The 15,882-nt window shown below is 38.3% G+C and overlaps 1 protein-coding gene and 1 long non-coding RNA gene across 2 annotated transcripts; both read right to left on the reverse strand.

Annotated features, from left to right (window-relative positions):
- Positions 1-247: 247 nt before the first annotated feature.
- Positions 248-2,248, reverse strand: LOC136264971 (uncharacterized). The gene has a single exon (XM_066059734.1). It carries the CDS (start codon positions 2,246-2,248, stop codon positions 248-250), a length of 2,001 nt encoding a protein of 666 aa, XP_065915806.1.
- An 11,919-nt stretch (positions 2,249-14,167) lies between these two features.
- LOC136262753 (uncharacterized) lies at positions 14,168-15,680 on the reverse strand. The gene is made up of 4 exons (XR_010704301.1): positions 15,529-15,680; positions 15,140-15,291; positions 14,713-14,809; positions 14,168-14,535 (listed from the first exon to the last, which is right to left on the reverse strand). It is a non-coding gene; the product is annotated as an uncharacterized lncRNA (long non-coding RNA).
- Between the last annotated feature and the right edge of the window lie 202 nt (positions 15,681-15,882).

Genomic DNA, 15,882 nt, shown 5'->3' on the forward strand with positions numbered 1-15,882 from the left:
TGGAGTATAGCCTGCTGAATAGTACAGCTTCTCAATAGGGTCATAGCAATTGATATTGCGCACATATACTTCTGAAAAGGGCTCTGGAAGTTCCATATCCTGTAATGAAGAGCCACATGTATAAGAATAGTTGTCAAGCAATGACTCCAGTGATGTGCGTTGTGTTTTCTTTAACTTTGTTTTACAGTACAACAGACGCCACATATCACATTCCTCACACAACATCATCATGTCAACATTCTTTACGTTACATGTTGCACACTTGCAGAAAATGGTAGTGTTTTTTAGGTGTCTTGACATGGAGAGATGGTCGATGTTCTTCAGTGGTAACTTGACCAAATATCTGGCTGAAACTTAAATAATGGTTGTCACTTCCAGGTGTAGGATCTGGCAATGAATTAAGTTGCTTAAATATTTCTTCAGATAATCGAGGTGGCTTACATATATTACATTCTAAAGAGCCACATTTACGGATCTCAAAAAAGTAATGCCGCTTCCTGCAGCAATGTTGCATGAACTCTTTCAAGTTTGGGTGATCAGGCAGGGATTTTTTGTTAATAGATGTATTTATTATTGTGTCATCAATTTGCTTTAGCACAGTCAAAGACTGGTCCATAGCTTCTGCAGTAGCAGCATTAAAAACATTAAAACTTTCTTGTTTTAGTTGAAGTCTTGATAGGACTTGTGCAAGACAGAGTTTTGGACCAGCAACTGAATCAATTATGGCCTCTCTCAGTGTGGGATGCTTAGCAGCTGCAGCTCTAATTTCCTTCATATTTCCAGCTTTTCCCAATAACTGTTCGCTGTCATCATCCATTCCATTCCGTGTGAGTCCAACACATTGCAGTCCCAGGTTGATGACTGACATAATGCGCTCCACTGGATTTCTCCATGAATGGTAAGGGGCTGTCCTGGCTGCACAAAGATAATCTAGATCTAATTGTAGAAATAATGAAATCAGAGATAACTGAACTGCAATAAAAGTAAGCCGGTGGTCAGGACCCCCATCAGTATATAAAAACAAAATAGGCTTTGACTGAACATCTGTTTCGATCAAAGAAATAAGTTCAGAAGCATGCCTTATTGGACTGGATGGCTCAAAAGTACCTTCTTTTAAACTAATATGGACTTTACCTGAATACCAAGAGCCAGAAATATCATCTGGGATAGCAACTTTAAAAAAGACTGATGGTATAAAGCTGAACTTTGTAAAGTCATGATCAGCCACCAAAAACTCTGAGCCAGGTGCTGTGAATACACGATGCCCTCGCTCAGCTGCTGCTACTGGGACATTGGGCTCGCCAATTTTTATCCTATGTTTGTCATCGAGGCAATAAAATAAGCAGTGTTCCCTAAAAAGAACTGCATATTCTCTTAAATATCGAAAAACACCAGCTGCGTAATGACAATCTGGGTGATCTTTTCTGGACTGACGCTGTTGAACTTTGAAGCGTACTTTAAAACGGCCTGTGTGGTGGAGGGCTCTTAGAGAATTGGGTGCTTTGGGCCAAAACTGTAATCTAATCCATTCTACACTTGGAATTTTAGTGTCTGCTGGACATCTTGCTGCTACTTGATCTCTAAAGTCACGGATTGATATTGCACTTGCAATGTGTGTAATATTTGTATGACGACGATCATCCACGGCTGTACCAACTGATTCTTCAAGTAATTTACTACATTCATCCCAAAACACGTCATATTGAGACTTCATGCCAGAATTATTATGCCGGAGGTCCATTACTATAGATGGATCTTCCATTTCAATTGCTTGCTTCACTCGTCCGTCAATTTCGGCCTGATCAGTTGTGTCACTACTGGAGCAGTCACCTGTAAGATCTTTATAAAAATATCTTAAAACTGCTGGCTTAACTGTATGTGTTACCCGCCCAAACTTTTGAATAAATTCTTGAATCATCATCCTTGTGTGATAAACTGGAACATGCTTTTTAATTTCTTCAATGACCACTTGGCTGTTTTTGAGTGCTTGATCAAGACAATTGTCTGGTACATGCCAAACAAAATATGCATTTCCACAATTAATACCACTTGAGTAGATGAGTAATAATGCAGAAACAGATAAGCCAGCTTTAAGCTTCTTAACCATGTAATACTTTTTCTGGTTATCAGAGGGTAGATAAGAATGCAAATCAATTAGGGAATAAGGGCCTGCCTTTGAGAGCTGTTCACAGATATCTTGAAGCTCAATGCAAACACTCCCAATTGGCTTTAAATACAAAATATCCATACTTTTGTCAATGGATCTCCAGGGTGTACCAGATGAATGAATAGTTTTCATGACTTTGCTTTTATCTTGAATTTCACATGCATAAAGATGCAAGGTGTTTGCCAGCAGTTCACAACTTTGCCTCATAGACGCCCAATTTTCTCTTGAAAAATAATTAGCTTGCAATAATCTAAATAATTTTGTACTCAAGCTTTGAATGATATCAGCAGACATATTACCTGCTGAGCGTTTGCAATGTTTTGATAATTCAGGAGCATTGAATCCCTGAAAATCTTTAAAACAAGCAGGAATTTGATATCCACGAGCAGAAATGGTACTTTGATGCCCGTCTATGTACCATAAAACCTCACACAGTGATTTTACAAAATTGGTTCCTGATGAATTTACCTCATTAGAATTCCAATGAAGTTTTTTCAATTCTAGGTAATATATGATTTCATTATATAACTTATCCTTTTTGTTTCTCTCTTGAATACATGATGGAACCTTTTTCCTTGATATTTCTAACTGAGATTGTTTCAAAATGTCAAATGCATTTGGACGTTGAACTTCCACCACACATACATCTTCTGAAGTATCAACAAAAAACTTGATAAACTTTCCAAACTCTTTTGCTACTAAATTTACTGCTAAATCGGGGTTAGCCTTTAAAGATAAGGATTCTTTGCTGTTGCCAACAAATACTTCTGCAATCTGTGAATTGAAAATCTTAATAAAAAAGTAGCTAATTTGCAATATATATTTATGCCCATATTCAACAAAATCCACCTAACCAGAGCAAAAAGTTTTATTAATGCCATGCAGTAAAAGATTTTCGTTCTATATGGCCATTATAGTATAAAAAGCATCAAATAATCAAGTCTGCTTATGCATCATGGCAGCCATAATGTATGCCCTTTTCAGTATAAGCGCCCCTGGCATGTTTTGGGTTCTTTTGAGGCCACTGGGTTGGCTAGACATGGCTGGGTGGATCAATAAAATGCCATGTATTCAAGTGATTTCAATATCCCATAAACTAAACCCCACCTGGATTTTGTGGCTTTGAGAATAGCTACAAAGACCATATTTGTAACCTAATACAATATACACTGTATACTTTCCCTATACCATATTCTCCATCTTAGCTCCAGTGTCCTTTAATATCATACAATATAGCTTTTAGGCTCCTTGGCTATGGGTAAACACCTCGAACAGGCTCTGCCTTCTGTGTCCACCCTCCAGTGCCTAACTGGTAAAGTAGATAAGAAGTAAGAAGAAGCTAGAAGCAACCATAGATCGACACTGTATAAAAGGGCCACCTATAGACAATACGGCTACTGAAGTTTTTATAGGCTCTTTAAAATTCAATCTACTTTGGCGTCTACAATGATGCGAGTAGCTAGTACGTTAGTTTTTCATCATGTAATTATCACTGGAATTTAATTACATTACGCAAAGATCATATACTCGCTTGTCCTACCCCCCTGAGTGTAGTCTGTATAATAGTTACTACATAATACTTACTAGATGATAATTCCATCTGGAACAGTTCGTGCTAATCTTTTCCGAGTACACATATGCCACGCCCAAGCAAACCTATACTAGTTTCCGGAGAGGGGCGGAGTAGTGTCAACAGCAAGAGTAAAGATCACGTGTGCACAGTAAATTTTACTTTGAAGTTTTACAAAAAGTGATTTGTTGGTCGAAATCGTCAACTGTCTTACGCACGTAATGTTAAGCATGCAGAGTGGTTGTTAGGGAAAAGAGATGCCGGTTTGTTGATGCCGTCCCATAGCTACGCGTATTATGATTATTTTAACTGCTGTTTAATGCAGGGCTTATAGTATACGTACAACTTACATTTACAATTGAATGTATAAAATTAAGTTAGCTGGCTAAAGTTATTACATACATTTACACTTGATATATAGTTAAACTATCAAAAAATTACATGTGTATTTAATAATCAGGCCCGTAGCCAGGGGGGGTTCGGAAGAACCGCCCTCTTGGGGAAAAAGGTCCACAATTTCATTTAAAAAGTCCACAATTTTAGCAAAAAGGTCCACAATTTTAGGCCACTACAATGAGATAACTTGTTTCTCATCAACCATTTACCTGAAAAGAAGGGAGTGCGGCTGGCTCAATAATATTGATAGGTGTATTAGCTATGCTGCCTTATCTATATTTGCATGAATTTTTTTGATCCCAAAGTGGACATTAATTACAGTAGGTATTTAGTTTACCTCTAACATGTTTGATGTCCTTGTGGGTATCAGTTTTTAAACTCTGCATCTTAAAACATGTCTAAAATCAATCTAGCCTGTTCTAAGGTTGTCTTGACTCTCTGGTGGGCTTGAGTGAACCTACAACCATCATTTCACTGTAATTGTTGATATTAATTAAAAGTAGCTGAAATATGCATATTTTTTAATTTTATATCAAAATGCAAACACCCCAGTGCAACTAAACTTCTCCTGGCTTACATAAATACAATGTTTGCCTTGTGTAGTTTGCAAGTTTCCATGTACCACAACACTTCCGAATGATATGTGACCAACTTCCTATATCACAACACTACAGTGGAACCTGTTTGTTACAGTAACCTTGGGACCAGATATCAATGGCATTTATATGTAGGTGGCTAGAGAAACCTGCACAAAATGGTCAGCAGCCTTTTAGTGATTACCACCGTCATAAAAAGATAATTAATATTAAGAGACATCTGCTAACCACAACATTCCATAGAACAGTACTTAGCGTCAGTGGTATGGTTACAAAAGAGGTCAGCTGGTTTCCAATAGCTAATAAATACGTTAAGCCTGACAGGTATGAAGTGTTCATTAAAGTATAACAATTGCGTGTAAATTGAAACAGTATACCAATGGTACATTAAAGTGTTTACCGAACAAACCACCACTAGCTGATCATTATAAGGCAGTGACTGCTAAACATGGAGTCGAAGTTACATGTATGTACAGTGTATACGGAGATTTAGAGAATTTGTGGCTGGCCAGTATACACATTAGACAGTTGACCGATCAATACAGACCACAACACATGCATTTGTATGGGAAGATATCCGGGACTTTTGTCCCTTGACTGCTGACGACCACTTAATTCAGGTGACCAGTAACACAGGCTCCACTGTACTAATAAATCGTTCAAAGTAAATATTTTGATGACCAAACATAACATTTCAATAAGCAAAGGAAATACAAGGAAGTTACTTAGTTTCTCTGCATTGCTACTGTTTTATATAACTTAATCAATCACAACAGCATCACAGTGTTGCTCTAAGATAGTAGGTGGTGGCACCTCATCCTGAGTGGGAACAATGCTGTTGTAGTGGCTGTTGCTAAAAGACAGTTCAATGTGTCTACATCTTGTAGTTGTACGTACATACATTGTGGGGAATCTGATTCATCCAATTTTTGGGAGTAGCCTTCTTTTCCCATCGGACAATACCATAAGCGTTGTGTGAACAAACGTATACATCCAGATTAATAAAATCACTACATGTTTGAAGTTCTACTTGAGTCCCCCAACTTCTAGGTTTTCCAATGTCTTCTACATGTTGGTCAAATGAAACAACTCCCCTAGGCATATCATCAATCCAGTACTTTCTGTAAATATCACTGTTACCCTTGACCACTTGCAGTACAAACTACATAGATAAAAATGTTTTTCCTCACTGCCACACAATTGATGAGACAAAGCACGGTACATGCAGTTGCCATCAGCAGCCACAGTGTGGACTTTACGATTTTGATCTTTCAAGAAATCTGTAATGCTTGTTAGCATTGATGATGGTGGCTTAGACTCAGAGACCAAACTAGCTAGATTACTGGATTCTGGTGCAAGTGACAACTTTGTTGTGCCTACAGGTTTCTAAATATCATCGAATGCATTTGTGACCCAATTTTACAAAACCGTCAATGTACGCACACTTTAAAATTTTATTTTATTGGTTCTATGTTATCTATAGGGACAGATGGATGGGCTTGCCAAGTTTTAGCCTCGTAAGTTGAGCTGTGTACAATCATAACTTACCGATGCAATGATGTATGAAGTTGAAACGTTCACCATGAATTTGTCAATCTACTGAGGTATAGTTAGTGTTCAATATATACGTCTGTGCTCGATAAGGAAGGTGTATTCACTGAGCAAAGATCATCAGTAAATTCTTTTGTCACAGCAACGTAAACAAACAGATGTAACTTGGAAACTAATCTGTGTACGGAGGTGAAATAGAGCTTTCCAAACTCCCAGTGGACAGGCAAACCCAATGGTACCCAGAATTAGTTGAGTAGAGTGTTAATTCACTAACTAGGAGGCGATAAATACTTGTGTAAGTTGTTTTTGTAGAACTTGTGTTTTTTTACCAATTGTTTATTACATAAGTAATGTAGTGCGTACATTGATGGTTTTGTAAAAAATTCAGTCACATTTGTTAATATTATTTTATCTACACACTTACTTCTAACAATTTCTTATAGTCTTTTTGAGAGATGTCTGTTAATTGGAATAAAATGAATTGGGTGGGGTAAAGTAAAAGTCAGAGAGGATGGACACTATTATAAGCACAACGATTTTTTACAGTTAATTCCATATTACTAACGGGAACATAAAGATGACATAATAAGAAGTCTTGGCAATAGCCATGATATTACATTTAGTTGTGAAAAACTATAGAATCCAAATAAAAACAAGTGAAAAGGCTTCTCGTTTCTGTGATGACGTGTTGGCGGTGTCCACTTCTTTTAACCGCAGACTGTAGCATTATATATGTGTATCACTTTCTTCAATCATGAACTATGGGGATGCTGTACAAGGACTTTGGGAATGATTTCAATACAAATGTTTGTGCTCTCATGCACATGCCCATCCTTTCTGAGTAAAAACATAAACATACATATGTATGTACCTGTGCCATGAGCTGCAGAGGGCATGGTTTCAACTGACTGGGCTGAGCATTTTCTCATGCTACAAGCCTTCTTTTTTTGCCCTTGTCCCCCAAACTACTTCATATCCGAACATTCAGGGCACGTTCCACAGTTTGGGTGCTTGCAACCACTGCACTTGCCACAGCGAGTTCATTTTCGATTCGCTGTCAGTACATAATAGTGTCAAGTATTTCACATGGAATGTACTTCCTTACATGTTGTCTTATTTTCTATTGGGGGGTGTCTTCCCAGGGTGTTCTGTAAAAAAAATTCAATAAGACTAATTTTACACATACCTTGCTGACATGGTGAAGATAGTAACCACAACTGACCAATACTTATACAAAAATTTATGGAGAAAACTAATGTCTGTCCCTTATCTTTGTTGAAAGTTTGTAAACTTATTTAATATTTGGTCAGGGAAATTTCTTTTAAATTCCTTTTGTAAGTATCTTCTGGTCGATTTGATGCTAGATGCACTAGGATTATTCCATAGAGGTTATTTTCATTGCGGAAAACATTCCAAGGTTGGGTGGATGCCATGCCGTGGATGCCATATACACTTAGGATATACCCTAAGCAAGCCTCAAACAGCTAAGAAACAAATGTGGGTTTGCTACAACCACTGTATGAAACAGTACAGTAGTACTGTTCAAGTAGGTCTTGCCCTTAAAATGGTGCATACCTGAAAAAACAAGGCCATGAAAAACCAGCTTAGAAATACCATACGTGACGAAAATCACCCTTTTGGAATAGTCCTAGTGCATCACACACTATATTCAAACTACAAATTATGCACAGGAGTGTTTTATAATCTGCCTATCGCGTTTCCCGATACAAATTCTTTAGAGAAACTGAGAAAGCCACAAGGCTGCCCTTCATTTCCGTTTGCATAAGTACAGGACATGCCCCCTTTCACCACAAATAAATTTGTTATTCCTTGTAGTCTACTAGGCTAGATATTCCTTTTTCCGGTTATTTTACTCCTGTACAGCTCATTGTGAAAGGCTTTCATAACGCATTCAAGAACTTGCTTCACCCATATTTTAAGCTGGCACGAACAACCCACCTAGAAGCAAATCTTATTTACCAAGAAAGTAATTACAGGTCTTATACAGCATTCATATCTCTTACACAGGCTGCTTTTTTGCTAACATGGGTTCTGGACAGACACCGTCCTAGATGGTTGCTAAGCAAAAACATTTTAAAACAGTCATTTCAAAAGACAACCACACTTAGCAACCATTGATATAGCCCAAAAGTACATTTATTTTGGCAACAGTTACCTAGTAAGTATCATTAAGCAACCAGTTACTACATGTATGCCATGTGGTGTTCATCACCTACATATGGTAAAAGTAGTGAAAATTTTAATTCAAGTCCCGTCTGTCCAGCTGGTTTCGTCTGTGAGTTATGATTAAGTGAGCGCTTGTAAATTATTTCCCATATTGTTGCTGTGAAAATCAAATTTCTAGCTTTTCCATAAGTGCACTCCTAAATTATTCATCATACAAGACTGAAGAAACATTTGGATTCCACTCTTTCATAATTACAATAGATAACAGGGATTATATAACATGGAGTTTGAGGAACGTGCAAATGGGTCTGGTTTCTTTGCTCAGCTGGTTACATTTCTACAGACCAGTTTTACCATTGTTGACACAAAATAGATGCTTCCAAGCAATACTGGGTTGGTATAAACAGTGGACCCGGGGACCTGCGGGGACCTAACTTTTCGCGAAATCTTTTATACTTCACAATGTTTATACACTCTATACTTGTACCAGATACCTTTGCAAGTCTCAGCATGTAGTATTGCACTGCCAATCCACTTTTCTTCGTCACACAGAGTGCCTAACACGATAGAAATTATAAGCTCCTCTGAAAAAGAGTCTATTACGTCAAGTTTAGAAACTATGAGCAAGCAAAACAGCATCTAGCGATCATTGTAAGTCACCAGCAGCTCAATAAGCGCTGAGATTTCATGTGTCATGTGATGCACAAAATCAAAGCCTTGTAAGAATTTAAAGCCCTCGATTAATACCCCGGGTGTGAAGAAGTGGTCTATGCAAGCAGTACATGACACATGAAATCTCAGTGCTTGTTGAGCTGCTGGTAACATGCAGCGATCGCTTGAAGCTGTTTTGCTTGCTCACAGTTTCTAAACTTGATGTAATAGACTCTTTTTCAGTGGCGCTTATAATTTCTGTGACGTTAGGTACTCAGTGTGACGAAGAAAAAGTGGATTGGCTGTGCAAGACAACATGTTGAGATATGCAAAGATATCTAGTACAAGTATAGAGTGTATAAACATTGTAAAGTATAAAAATTTCATGAAAAGTTCAGTTCCCACGGGTCCCCTGGTCCCAGGTACTCGGTCCTCAGGTCCACTGTTTATACCAACCCTTCACCTGACTGCTAAGTTTACTCCAAAGTTTATGGAGGGAGTACTTACTCTTGCTGCTTTTACTATTAAAACATTTGGCTAACTTAGTTGGGTGTGTACACACTTAAATGCTCCCAAAATAATTACAGCAACTGAGAGCACATGCTGTTAATAAATATAATTAACACTTACGTCTTCTGTACTGGATTTCACCCTTTTTGTAGGTGGGATATTTTCAGAATTTATAACTTTCCTCTTCTTACACCAAACTGTACCACTGTGTTTTGGTCTCCCGCACATCTTAATACGTGGCTTTACCTTCATCGATGTTGCCAGCATTGATAAAGACAGTCCATGCTGAAATTGAAATAAAAGGAGTGTCTAAAGTATAGCATTGCGGTACTGGTTTTTTAGGTTCATATGCTTATTGAGCACACATGATGCATATACTTGTGGTAGACACCTGTTTGTTAAGTGCATGTGTTGAAGCAAATGTTAAGATATTTGGGAGCAGCAAAACAAACTAAAAACATCCAAGTACACGTGTCACATTGTCTACCACCTAACTCACTGCCATCACCTTTTAGTTATCAAGACAGACTATTAGAATAAGTTGGCTATTCAAAGAGCTAGCAGAACAATGTGGATGCAAATACTGCTCTACTAACAGAAACTCTGGGGAAGGTAATGCATAAGAACGTGTTAAACATACAAAAAGCTCCTCTGAAAATGATAACTACATGCACCTTATGACCAGACTGGTGTCTACAATTTTCATATGGAAAAAATCCATAATGTGTGCATTCAGAGGAAGTTGGACACGCATTAAGCGCTACTTAAATATATTGCTCTTAATTGCATTCTTTGCACTAGTATTTCACATGATCCTCAATAGTCGCAATACTAAACTGAAAAACGATGGGGTTCATTAGATAATCAGATCATCCTTCAATTAGGCTTCAAGGCTATGTACTTTGTTTTCATAAAGCACTCGAGATTTTGGGTGAAATTAATAAATTGCAATTTAATCCATACAATTTTCACCAGACTTGTCACGTACGTTTTTCTACAATGAAACAATGACCCTTCGCTGCATTACACTGAGGTCGCTGTATTACCCTGCTCATAAACACAGATTTTGCACAATTCTTTATATTGGCGCTTTAAACTTTGGCTTTGTTACCAGCCAAATCAGCGGGGTTCACTGGGGTTCAACATGCTGTTAGATTTAGGAATACATAAACTTTCAATTGCACTATAGTTTTATTACAAATTGTCTTGAAACAAAGGTTTTCCAATGAAAATGTACAGCTCACATGAACGCGTCCAACCTCCTCTGGTGTGCATTCAATGTATACTGAGAACTGAGGGTGTGCTACACTAACTGACTTACATTAGTACTTTGGTATGTATTAGCACTGCTATGGTTGTTGCATGTAGGATGAGAGCTTAGTTCATTCCTATAAGGGACAATTTATAATGATCAAGTTCTGTTAACATTACCATACCTAGGTCCATTAGCTGTACTAACACATTCCAGTGTAGTGATGTCACCACTAAATGCAGGACGAGAGCTTGGTTCATTCCTGTAAGGGACAGTTTATAATGATCAAGTTCTGTTATATACATTACCATACCTAGGTCCATTAGCTGTACTAACACATTCCAGTGTAGTGATGTCACCACTAAATGCAGGACGAGAGCTTGGTTCATTCCTGTAAGGGACAATTTATAATGATGAAGTTCTGTTAACATTACATATACTTAGGTACATTAGCTGTACTAACACATTCCAGTGTAGTGATGTCACCACTAAATGCAGGACGAGAGCTTGGTTCATTCCTGTAAGGGACAATTTATAATGATGAAGTTCTGTTAACATTACAATACTTAGGTACATTAGCTGTACTAACACATTCCAGTGTAGTGATGTCACCACTAAATGCAGGACGAGAGCTTGGTTCATTCCTATAAGGGACAATTTATAATGATCAAGTTTTGTTAACATTACCATACCTAGGTCCATTAGCTATACTAACACATTCCAGTGTAGTGCATGATGTCACCACTAAATGCAGGATGAGAGCTTGGTTCATTCCTGTAAGGGACAATTTATAATGATCAAGTTCTGTTATATAACATTACCAGGCAGTACAATGGCATTCCATGACCATTTACATTGTAGGTGCACCGATGAACATGATTTCCGGGAACCTATCAAACAGTTTAGTCATGTGATTTGTCTGCAAATAACAAATTTCAATATTATTCTCATTCAGAGGCGGCGGAGACACCTATATTTAGGGGGGGCTGGGGGTCTAGCATGATGATGCCATGGCCTAGTTGTATATCGAAGACCAAAAAAAAAAAAGAAAAGGTCATTACCTGCAGCTTACTACACTGCTCCTCAAAGAATATTGTGACTGCTCTATTAGAGTATCTCGAATAATGCTATTGAATAATCTTATGGGGGCTAAGCCCCTCCAAAAATGTTTTCACAGGGGTTGAAGCCCCCCTTCTCCGCTGCCCCTGTTCTCATTTACCACAATTCCTGCTTGGGCATCCTGGGTAGTGGTAATATTTTGGAGTGTACTGAGTAGCAGTTGTGGTTCCTCAAGACCTTTCCGGGTTTGCTCTTTTACCTTTGTCTTTAGGTTACTGATGTCGTTGAGGGTCACACATTTTCCAAACTTCTTCTCGACTAATTCTTTCACTCGTTTGGTATTGGGTTTCAGTCAGCATCTCAGAAATTGTGGCTTCTTCTGCTGCAGTCAACCTTCTATATTGACTGGATAATGTGCGAATATTGCAGGACCCACTCGATGAGTATGCTCAAGGTGGCAATGACGTACGCACAACTTTTTATAAAGACTGCAGTAATGATTACATAAATGACAGCATTGTGTGCGAATTACTGTAGTGCTTACCTGTCATAAGATACAGTTATCTTTGTCTTGCAGTTCATAGCAAAAGTGCGCTGGTTAGGTCTAATGTTCTTTCCACGACTTCTTGGGTCTCCATAATGTACACACACAACACTATAATATGTGTACTTTATTTTCTCAGCATCTACAAGGTCAGTAATTATCTTCTTTTTCCTCTGCTTGTTGTAATCTTCAGCACTCTGACTGTTATGCACACGTAGTGGATGGTAACCATTTCGCTTTAAATCGTCCAATGCCGTATGAAACTGTTCAAAAGTGTCGAATTGGGTGCCAACTTCCATTACAAGTCCTCAGTACAGCTCTGAAAAGTGTCCGATTGGGCGCCAACCACCATGACACGTGCGGAGCACTGCTGAAAAGTGTCAAATTGGGCGCCAATTGCCATGATACGTGAAATCGACACGTGGTGAGTGTGCGACACGCATGGTTTAATCACGTGATCAAGTGACAGGCGCAGGCCCATCAGTAGATGATTATATGAGGCACCGGTGGAAATAAGATGTACGTGGCTCTAAGAATAACCGGTACACCGGTGGACATAGACACTCCGAACTTATAATGCACTCGTTGTGGTCTAAAAAACCGCAACCAGTGCGTTATAAGTTATAATGCACTCGCTGCGGTCTGCAGCAGTGCAATATACAAATTATGGCACTGGCGGTGCCTTTGAACTGCCCACGCAGAGTGGTACATTTCCTTATAAATCCCAACCATAATTATGATAGACCACATGGGTCATTGTATATACAAGGTACCTGGTACCATCCACCATTTATACAAATGATGATACGTCCATTGGACTGCAACATTTATTGACAGAGTGACCTATTTAGTGTGTGTACATGCATAACTGAGACTATGTGTAGTGAATTTGCTAGAAACTGACATTAGTATTACCAATACATACGTATCATATTGTATGTCTGTACCATAGTGCATGAAATATGACAAGAACATTTATTGGTATCAGATGCCACAGTTTATTTGTAAGACAATATGGTCCATAACAACCAAACAATGACAACCAACAACCAAAATGAAAATCCGTCCTGTGGGCTGCAACATACTGTGACAGTTGCACGTAATGACTTGTGTAGTCCATTTCTGCAATTCAAAATTTCAGTATTGTTAGTAAGTGTAGATTCAAAGAAATAAAATCCAGAAACATTAACATAAACAAACTTTGCTAATCATGTGATGTAAAGTAATTTGCAAAATAAACAAACTTTTCCAAAACTTGGGTTACAGTTGCAATTTTACTTCACAATCATGTGGCTTGTGTGATGGTGAGTGATGCATCAAGACAGATCTACAAGCATTCAACAGAGTATCTACATTTCTGACTCCTGCTTCACAGGCTTTAGTCTTCTTGCAGGTATGAGAATAAACAAATTCACTAGCTAGTGTTGATGTACATGCACTTAAACTTTTAAATGCCATGATTGCATTTCAGTGGTCTTAAATAAGCACCATTGAACATTAGTATAGTAACCAACTTTAATGTATTGTACTATAATGACTGTCCTATTAGAGATTTATTGACCTCTCTGTTAGAGTATGAATTATAGTATCATCACTTGTAATATAACACATCTTACTTATTTTTGGAAAGTCACACCCTTTTAACAGCTTGGCTGTTTTGGATAAGATTGATTTACCTCTTGTACAATAAAAAAATTCATACATGTAATTGTATTTGTTAGTAGCATTCACTAATTATTATGAATATTCAGAATTCATTCATTCCTTCAGCTTTGCCACGAGGTAGTGATGGACTGCTCAAACAATTCCACGCAACACACAGCATGAAAAATATCCAACCAGGCACCCACAGACAGAGACACTCAGCAGGAAGTATCCTGGCATGAGACTAATCGTGAACAGACTGTAAAGAATTTAGCTAATCAACAGGTGGGTGTGGTCTTTGGTACAGACACAGATTCATGTGTGGTGTATGACTACCAAATGAACCAGTACGGCAGTAAGACTTCTCTTCTTGGTAGACTGTGCATCCATGGGGAAGTCTTCAACACCCTACATGTAACAAGGAAAATGAATAGATGGTATACCATTATAGACAGTAATCATAGTATATACTTCCGGACACACTGTAGGTAGACAACTATGCCCTCATGCAGCTTTGCCAATTTCAATATTTGCAGTTTACAAAAGTTTAAAAAAGTCTATTACTGCAATACACATAGTTGTCACCTTATTCTTGAGGTTGCTGATCATATCCTTAGGGACCATTAAGTGGTGAAGACACAAGTGTGGTCTTGGATGAGACAGTAGCAGGTTCAGTGACCATCTAGCATAACACCAGCAATTAATACAAGACTGGTATTAAATGTGATCATCACAGCAGAGTAGCTACAAACAGTGTTCTGCATGCTTATAAATCATGACTGTTCTATTAGAGTATATTAAGTAATGACTTGGACCAAAGGACTTTATTGACAAGAGTACAGAATGACTATAGGAGCACAGAAGGACTTTGATTATCTGAATCATGTTATATTACTTTATTTTAGTCACTGACAACAGGTATTAAAGCATAAGTGTAGGTTATATTTTGGTAGTCAAAAGAAGCCTTGTATTTAATGAAGGTACCATTGCACATACAACACACCATAAGTACCTCGCTTCCAGTAATGGTTCTGTTGTTATCTTGGTAGTACTTTATCCAGTAGACCAGTACACTATGAAACTATGTATATAGAAACTTGCCGGCTCTGAGTCTCTCCAGTGACACACTGATCAAGTATGACATGGACTGTTTCACTGTGATGCCTGCAAATAAAAGATGTTGACAGGTAACTCACTACACTACCAGAAAATCACAATACAACTATGGGAATCTCAAATGGTATGGCCATAAATTCATGCACCTAGAACACTGACAGTGACAAATGTATCCCCTATCACGCTTTTCAAACTACCACATGTATAGTGTACAGCCAAACATCAAAACTATTGTAGCTCCACCCACCACTATTTCCACAATACAAGTACCCATCAAGCACTCACTGTAGTCCCTCATTGACAAGACATCTATATAGTAGGGGTAACAACAGATGCCATTTCTGCATCAAGTGTTGCCACAGTTCTACTGTCATATTGTCGTGCGGTTACATTTTCCACTGGTAAACTCAAGTCTGTGTATATATCAACTGTATCAACTGTTGCAGCTCAAGGTGTTGTGTTGTTGCTGCTCCATGTGTTGTGTTGCTGCTGCTCCATGTGTTGTGTTGCTGCTGCTCCATGTGTTGTGTTGCTGCTGCTGCATGTGTTGTGTTGCTGCTGCTCCATGTGTTGTGCTGCTGCTGCTCCATGTGTTGTGCTGCTGCTGCTCCATGTGTTGTATTGCTGCTGCTGCATGTG

The sequence above is a fragment of the Dysidea avara genome, chromosome 8 (genome assembly GCF_963678975.1).
Source record: "Dysidea avara chromosome 8, odDysAvar1.4, whole genome shotgun sequence".
Taxonomy (NCBI): Eukaryota; Metazoa; Porifera; class Demospongiae; order Dictyoceratida; family Dysideidae; genus Dysidea; species Dysidea avara.